This window comes from Panulirus ornatus, chromosome 45 (genome assembly GCF_036320965.1).
Source record: "Panulirus ornatus isolate Po-2019 chromosome 45, ASM3632096v1, whole genome shotgun sequence".
Lineage (NCBI taxonomy): Eukaryota > Metazoa > Arthropoda > Malacostraca > Decapoda > Palinuridae > Panulirus > Panulirus ornatus.
In genome coordinates, this window is record NC_092268.1 from 6477444 (window position 1) to 6486965 (window position 9522).

Here is a 9522-nt window from a genome sequence, read left to right on the forward strand (position 1 = left end):
GTGGAAGGCTTCAACATCTGTCATGAGCAAGTGGAAGGCTTCAACATCTGTCATGAGCAAGTGGAAGGCTTCAACATCTGTCATGAGCAAGTGGAAGGTTTTGTTTACCACAATTGACTTACCTTTGTCTACCACAACTGACTTACCTTTCTCTACCACAATTGACTTACCTTTCTCTACCACAATTGACTTACCTTTGTCTACCACAATTGACTTACCTTTCTCTACCACAATTGACTTACCTTTGTCTACCACAACTGACCAGATCACCTGTGGCAGCCCTAACAACCATACTACCAGACCAGGTCACCTGTGGCAGCCCTAACAACCATACTACCAGACCAGGTCATCTGTGGCAGCCCTAACAACCATACTACCAGACCAGGTCATCTGTGGCAGCCCTAACAACCATACTACCAGACCAGGTCATCTGTGGCAGCCCTAACAACCATACTACCAGACCAGACCATCTGTGGCAGCCCTAACAACCATACTACCAGACCAGGTCATCTGTGGCAGCCCCTAACAACCATACTACCAGACCAGGTCATCTGTGGCAGCCCCTAACAACCATACTACCAGACCAGGTCATCTGTGGCAGCCCTAACAACCATACTACCAGACCAGGTCATCTGTGGCAGCCCCTAACAACCATACTACCAGACCAGGTCACCTGTGGCAGCCCTAACAACCATACTACCAGACCAGGTCATCTGTGGCAGCCCCTAACAACCATACTACCAGACCAGGTCATCTGTGGCAGCCCTAACAACCATACTACCAGACCAGGTCATCTGTGGCAGCCCTAACAACCATACTACCAGACTGGGTCATCTGTGGCAGCCCTAACAACCATACTACCAGACCAGGTCATCTGTGGCAGCCCTAACAACCATACTACCAGACTGGGTCATCTGTGGCAGCCCTAACAACCATACTACCAGACCAGGTCATCTGTGGCAGCCCTAACAACCATACTACCAGACCAGGTCATCTGTGGCAGCCCTAACAACCATACTACCAGACCAGGTCACCTGTGGCAGCCCTAACAACCATACTACCAGACCAGGTCATCTGTGGCAGCCCCTAACAACCATACTACCAGACCAGGTCATCTGTGGCAGCCCTAACAACCATACTACCAGACCAGGTCATCTGTGGCAGCCCTAACAACCATACTACCAGACTGGGTCATCTGTGGCAGCCCTAACAACCATACTACCAGACCAGGTCATCTGTGGCAGCCCTAACAACCATACTACCAGACCAGGTCATCTGTGGCAGCCCTAACAACCATACTACCAGACCAGGTCATCTGTGGCAGCCCTAACAACCATACTACCAGACCAGGTCATCTGTGGCAGCCCTAACAACCATACTACCAGACCAGGTCATCTGCGGCAGCCCTAACAACCATACTACCAGACCAGTCGCCCAGGTATTGACCAACCACAATCGAGTGAGAGGCGACAGTCAGCGCTGGTTAACGAGGCACAGATTAATGACACAAATAATCCATAAATGCCTTACGATAACTGAACCTGGTATTATGGGTGAGACACACACACACACACACACACACACACACACATACACACACACACACACACACACACACACACACACACATACACACACACACACACACACACATTCACACATACACACACACACACATATATATATATATATATATATATATATATATATATATATATATATATATATATATATATATATATATATATATATATATATATTCCTATGAGTCCACGGGGAAAATGAAACACGATAAGTTGCCAAGTGCACTTTCGTGTCATAATCACATCATCATCAGGGGAGACACAAGAGAGAAATATTACAGTCACTTGATATACATCGAAGAGACGAAGCGTGGACCAAATGGCGTCCTAGCTTCGTCTCTTTGTTGTATATCAAGTGACTGTTATATTTCTCTCTTGTGTCTCCCCTGATGATGTGATTATCACACGAAAGTGCATTTGGCAACTTATCGTGTTTCATTTTCCCCGTGGACTCATGGAGGCTCCAGTCACGTATAAAAGTCCACATGAAGGTTGAGCCTAAACTGAAATACAGAAAGGATTATGAGAGGAAGAGACAAGCGAAAATCAATCATGAATTTTTGCACAAAGTCATTAAAACCTGTCTTTCAAAACTGTGTCACGTCAAAGTGATTGGGGGAAAAGGCATTGACAAGCTAGAGAGTTCCAAAGCTTGGAGGTGTGAGGGAGGAAACAGTTATCAAACCGGCCTACCCTTGCGTTATGGTAAATACAGTCGACTGTGCCTGAGATTTTGTACATTGGCAAGACCTATTTACAAGTTTACTTACACAAGGAAATGGTCGTTATTGACTTACCAACTGGTCGAATTATCAACCATAAGGCCAGCAGGCAGCCAATTGCCACGTTCCCCGACCACACCATCTGGAAAATGAGTAAACCTTACATGTATCGTGTACGTCAATTAGCCACAGAGAGGCTAGTGAAATATGGAAGACCTCCCAAGCGCTTTGGAACTCTTTATCACATCTCGAGGGATGCCAAACCCATTGTATCTCTAGGTTCCTGAAGATGTGAGCCATGAAGGCAGGGTTCGAATCTTTGTCTTTCACTCCCTCGTGGTTACCTGCAAATGGATGTCCCCCCCCCCATCCTCTCTCTCTCTCTCTCTCTCTCTCTCTCTCTCTCTCTCTATTCTACAGCTGCATGTCAGAGCAGCTGGTATGACCTCGCCAATGGAAAGACCAAATGTGGAATTCTCGTGTCTTCATGGGACAAAGGCATATGTCATGGGAGGTCATGCGGAAGCCAATTAAGAGAGATAATGGTCCGTGAGGACATAATCTGCTCTGTAGGAGAGGAATATAGTGCCATAATCTCCTAATCTATATTAGATGGAGACTTGATTATAAAGCAGAAGACTAGCCCACACCCACCCATCCCTCTGGCTCAACAGCTCAAGGCAATAACAGCTATAAAGGAAGGTAATCTAGTATAGAGTGTATACTGACAAGGGAATTCTATAGGAAAGGAAGAATGGACAACAGAGCCTTATTTGATTACAGTGTTACTCTTGACGAACAATGTAGCTATAATTCTTTAAGGATGACAAGGACGTAATTAAGTACATGTAATAACTTGATTATAAAGAAGACTAGTCCGCACCCACCTGTCCCTCTGGCTCAACAGCTAAAGGCAAAAACAGCTATAAAGGAAGGTAATCTAGTATAGAGAGTATACTGACAAGGGAATTCTACAGGAAAGGAAGAATGGATAACAGAGCCTCTTCTATTTAGTATGGAGTGTATACTGACAAGGGAATTCTATAGGAAAGGAAGAATGGACAACAGAGCCTTATCTAATTACAGTGTTACTCTTGACGAACAATTCAGCTATATTCTGTAACAATGATAAAGATGTCTTCAAATACACGTAATAAGCACATCTAATCAAGTTAATTTTGGAATAGAAAATAAATCACTTGAACAATATCTTGTGGTGGATTATTCCAAAGTTTTCAACACTTCTTCAGAAGGGTTCGTCCTCATTCATGACACCACTTTCAACACTTGAGCGTCATAGAATGAGATCTATATCAATGCTTTACTAAAATTGGAAATTGGAAAATAGAAGTATATTGAAATGGAGCATTTGAAGTCGAATCATCCAAGTTTTCGCTTTTGTTCTGGAGACCAATTTCCAAATTGGAGCTCCCTTTTCAGGAGATTTATGTGAGATCTTAACACACACACACACACACACACACACACCTCGTTTTCTATCACTAATAGATCTATCTGTGATGCCTAACATTCGACCTGGGCGCTGGAAACGATAAACAATGCACACACACACACACACACACACACACACACACCTCGTTTTCTATGACTAATAGTTCCTTCTATGATGCTTGGCAATCGACCTGGTCGCTCGAAACGATAAACAATGCAAACACACACACACACACACACACACCTCGTTTTCTATGACTGATAGACCCATCTAGAATGCCTGACATTCTCGTAGCCAAGCACTGATTTGTGTGTGTGTGTGTGTGTGTGTGTGTGTGTGTGTGTGTGTGTTCTGGCCCATTATTCTTTAGTGCCCCCCCCCCCCCAATCTCCCCCTTGCCCTCAATAATGGCTTACAACAGAAAACGTAATTCGGTCCCACTCGATGATTCTATGACGGGAGGCCAATTTGCTCCGTGTAACGACCCGTAACTGGTGGTTCCCTTGCGGCGCCTCTTAACTGCTGGCTGGACCCAATTGGCCCAGAGCTCAGGCCAATCATCGAGCGACCCTTACCCTCGTTCAGGGCAATTAGGTCGTTAACTGCCCATTTCGTCAGGTGCAATCCATTTTCAAGTCGTGATTATTTACTCGTGCCCCCCCCCCCCCACGTTTATCTCTACATTTTCTATATACTTTATATACACGATCGCCGCTTCCCGCGTTAGCGAGGTAGCGCCAGGAAAAGACAACATAGGCCACACTGGTCCACACTCAGTCTCTAGCGGTCATGTAATAATGCACCGAAACCACAGCTCCCTTTCCACATCCAGGCCCCACACAACTTTCCATGGTTTACCCCAGACGCTTCACATGCCCTGATTCAATCCATTGACAGCACGTCGACCCCGGTATACCACATCGTTCCAATTCACTCTAACCCGTGCATGCCTCTCACCCACCTGCAAGTTCAGGCCCCGATTGCTACTGACAGCACGTCCATCCCAGGTATACCACATCGTTCCAATTCACTCTATCCCGTGCATGTCTCTCACCCACCTGCATGTTCAGGCCCCGATTGCTACTGACAGCACGTCCATCCCAGGTATACCACAGCGTTCCAATTCACTCTATCCCGTACATGTCTCTCACCCTCCTGCATGTTCAGGGCCCCGATTGCTCCATTCTTTTTTTTTCTTTTTTTCATTCCATTTATCCACTTCCAATCTGGTCTTCTTTCCCTAAATTCAAGGAAAAAGGATGATGACTGAGAGCCATCCGGGGCTCGAATCCTGGCCCTTGTGACCTGCGAGCCTCCTCCCCAACCACTGCGCCAAGAAAATTTCCTGACACAAGTATCGGATCGCCGTTTCCCGCGTCAGCGAGGGAGCGCCGACCGTTCCCGACCCAGGTACGACCGAGCGCCACCTTGTAACACGACCTCGCACCGTGAACGACCCTTAAGCACGACGGTATACGACCCTTGAACACGACGGTATACGACCCTTGAGCACGACGGTATACGACCCTTGAACACGACGGTATACGACCCTTGAACACGACGGTATACGACCCTTGAACACGACGGTATACGACCCTTGAGCACGACGGTATACGACCCTTGAACACGACGGTATACGACACTTGAACACCATGGTATACGACCCTTGAACACGACGGTATACGACCCTTGAGCACGACGGTATACGACCCTTGAGCACGACGGTATACGACCCTTGAACGCGACGGTATACGACACTTGAACACGACGGTATACGACCCTTGAACACCACGGTATACGACCCTTGAACACGACGGTATACGACCCTTGAACACGACGGTTTACGACCCTTGAACACGACGGTATACGACCCTTGAGCACGACGGTATACGACCCTTGAACACGACGGTATACGACCCTTGAACACGACGGTATACGACCCTTGAGCACGACGGGTATACGACCCTTGAGCACCTTTGTTCAAGGGTCGTATACTGTCGTGCTCAAGGGTCGTACTGAAATCATTTCATGAGCAAAACTTGGACGTTTGCAACACTGTCACCTCAGGGTTCCAAAATCAATCTATTCAATTCTCGTATTTCAGGATACAGCAAGGCAACAGTACATCGCATTACAGTCACATAACACAGTTCACCTGTAACTTCAATCGATGAATAATCTTTTCTTCTCTATATTTCTGGCGAGAGACTTTATGACCTGGACATAATGTCCTGCATCAGGGTTACAAAGGGTGAGGTAAACGCAGCTTCGGGCAATGCGTCAATTGGAATGACCTCATAAGGTGGGTCAGGGGTGTAAGAGGGGAGGTAAGGGGGTGTAAGAGGGTGGGTAAGGGGGAGGGGAGGGGTTAAGGAAGGAGGGAGAGGGTGGGGGTGCGAGGTCATGGTGGGCGGATAGCTGGTTTGTACGTAAGTATGGGTTCGAGTCTTGGAGGGCCCACAGGCTATCCCGGGTGTTCGTCCTCGACGAATGGGTGCCTGGCTTAAGCTGCTGTGTGTGTGTGTGTGTGTGTGTGTGTGTGTGTGTGTGTGTGTGTGTGTGTGTGTGTGTGTGTGTGTCAACACAAGATTATAGGCATGACAGAAACGGGAATTAACGAATTACATTCTCAACGGTAGATCAGGCGAAAGAGAGCCTTTTGGACGTAAACGTGTTGAGCAGGCACAGCTGGTGGGATGTTCTGGCGGAGGTGGAAGTCTGAGGAGGATTTTGGACAAGAGGACGTTATATGAGTAGGAAAAATAAAAGTGTCAAAAGTGTGGGAGCTCAGGGAAAACAGGCTTGTGTGAGGAAACACCAAGAAAGAGATTAGATGTAAAATGGAAAATGTTGAGATTAAGCGAAGGTAAAGCAGCGGATGAGGAATGGGATGGTTTGTTTTTTTAGGCCTTGAGTAGTGCTGGCATGCACGTGCGTGCGGGAGAAGTGTGTTCAATGTGGAATGTGGGCAGGTTGAGAAAGATTGTAAGTGGTGGGATGAGGCGGTTATGTCGTTCGTGAAAGAGGAAAGAGGGGAGATGAATGGGCGTCGTCTACAAGGATGGAGTGCGAGTGATTGGGAAATGTTCAAGAGTAAGTGGGAAGAGGTCCAGAGGAAGGTCCCAGAGGACTGGAAAAATGATAAGGTAAATGAGAGTTGGGGACAAAGAGAAATTGTTTTCGAAGGCAAGGCGAACAAAGTAAGAATAACAAGAGAACAAATGAACGCATGTGAAGGAAGATTGGAAAGTGGTAATAGGCAAAGGAAAGGGAAAAAGGAGACGTAGCGAGTATTACGAAGGACTGTTGAAGGTGTTAGTATTACGAAGGACTGTTGAAGGTGTTAGCTGTGGGGACAAGAGTGGGCAGCGTGGGATGTGGAAGTAAGCGAAGCGATAAAGTCATGGCAAACAATCTGGTGAAAAGAGAAGAGGTGGTGAACGCTTTGCGTAAGATGGAGAGTGGCAAAGCGGCTAAAAGATGATGGGATTAGAGTCCAATTTCTCAAGAAAAGTGCCGACTGTGTTGCTGATGAGTTGGCTGAATGAGCTGAGTTGCCTGTCATCCCACTACCAAGCAAAAGGTTCGAACCCTGGACGGTTTCGCGCGTGAAACATGGTCAGCGAGGCTGGCTACGCATACAACATATGGAAATACATATATTTCTTATCATTTCTAACTTCGTCCTTAGATATTAGATAATATTTTCATCTGCACAGCTCCTGAAGGGAGAGTCATATATATATATATATATATATATATATATATATATATATATATATATATATATTATATATATATATATATATATATATACAAATCCATTTGCTTTTCTAAGTATTTCTCACATACATTCTTCAAAGCAAACACCTGATCCACACATCCTCTACCACTTCTGAAACCGCACTGCTCTTCCCCAATCTGATGCTCTGTATATGCCTTCACCCTCTCAATCAATACCCTCCCATATAATTTACCAGGAATACTCAACAAACTTATACCTCTGTAATTTGAGCACTCACTCTTATCCCCTTTGCCTTTGTACAATGGCACTATGCACGCATTCCGCCAATCCTCAGGCACCTCACCATGAGTCATACATACATTAAATAACCTTACCAACCAGTCAACAATACAGTCACCCCCTTTTTTAATAAATTCCACTGCAATACCATCCAAACCTGCTGCCTTGCCGGCTTTCATCTTCCGCAAAGCTTTTACTACCTCTTCTCTGTTTACCAAATCATTTTCCCTAACCCTCTCACTTTGCACACCACCTCGACCAAAACACCCTATATCTGCCACTCTGTCATCAGACACATTCAACAAACCTTCAAAATACTCATTCCATCTCCTTCTCACATCACCGCTACTTGTTATCACCTCCCCATTTACGCCCTTCACTGAAGTTCCCATTTGCTCCCTTGTCTTACGCACCCTATTTACCTCCTTCCAGAACATCTTTTTATTCTCCCTAAAATTTACTGATAGTCTCTCACCCCAACTCTCATTTGCCCTTTTTTTCACCTCTTGCACCTTTCTCTTGACCTCCTGTCTCTTTCTTTTATACTTCTCCCACTCAATTGCATTTTTTCCCTGCAAAAATCGTCCAAATGCCTCTCTCTTCTCTTTCACTAATACTCTTACTTCTTCATCCCACCACCAAATGGATTTGTATGTAGCATTTATGGATCTGGAGAAGGCATATGATAGAGTTGATAGAGATGCTCTGTGGAAGGTATTAAGAATATATGGTGTTGGAGGCAAGTTGTTAGAAGCAGTGAAAAGTTTTTATCGAGGATGTAAGGCATGTGTACGTGTAGGAAGAGAGGAAAGTGATTGGTTCTCAGTGAATGTAGGTTTGCGGCAGGGGTGTGTGATGTCTCCATGGTTGTTTAATTTGTTTATGGATGGGGTTGTAAGGGAGGTAAATGCAGGAGTCCTGGAAAGAGGGGCAAGTATGAAGTCTGTTGGGGATGAGAGAGCTTGGGAAGTGAGTCAGTTGTTGTTCGCTGATGATACAGCGCTGGTGGCTGATTCATGTGAGAAACTGCAGAAGCTGGTGACTGAGTTTGGTAAAGTGTGTGGAAGAAGAAAGTTGAGAGTAAATGTGAATAAGAGCAAGGTTATTAGGTACAGTAGGGGTGAGGGTCAAGTCAATTGGGAGGTGAGTTTGAATGGAGAAAAACTGGAGGAAGTGAAGTGTTTTAGATATCTGGGAGTGGATCTGTCAGCGGATGGAACCATGGAAGCGGAAGTGGATCATAGGGTGGGGGAGGGGGCGAAAATTTTGGGAGCCTTGAAAAATGTGTGGAAGTCGAGAACATTATCTCGGAAAGCAAAAATGGGTATGTTTGAGGGAATAGTGGTTCCAACAATGTTGTATGGTTGCGAGGCGTGGGCTATGGATAGAGATGTGCGCAGGAGGATGGATGTGCTGGAAATGAGATGTTTGAGGACAATGTGTGGTGTGAGGTGGTTTGATCGAGTAAGTAACGTAAGGGTAAGAGAGATGTGTGGAAATAAAAAGAGCGTGGTTGAGAGAGCAGAAGAGGGTGTTTTGAAATGGTTTGGGCACATGGAGAGAATGAGTGAGGAGAGATTGACCAAGAGGATATATGTGTCGGAGGTGGAGGGAACGAGGAGAAGAGGGAGACCAAATTGGAGGTGGAAAGATGGAGTGAAAAAGATTTTGTGTGATCGGGGCCTGAACATGCAGGAGGGTGAAAGGAGGGCAAGGAATAGAGTGAATTGGAGTCATGTG

General features: G+C 45.8%; 1 protein-coding gene across 1 annotated transcript in view; it reads right to left on the reverse strand.

Annotated features, from left to right (window-relative positions):
* LOC139763013 (uncharacterized) overlaps window positions 1–9522 on the reverse strand; it is a 30289-nt gene that overhangs the window by 17255 nt on the left and 3512 nt on the right. The window contains 1 exon segment of the mRNA XM_071688550.1: window positions 2381–2447. Within this exon segment, the coding sequence (XP_071544651.1) occupies window positions 2381–2447 (67 nt within the window).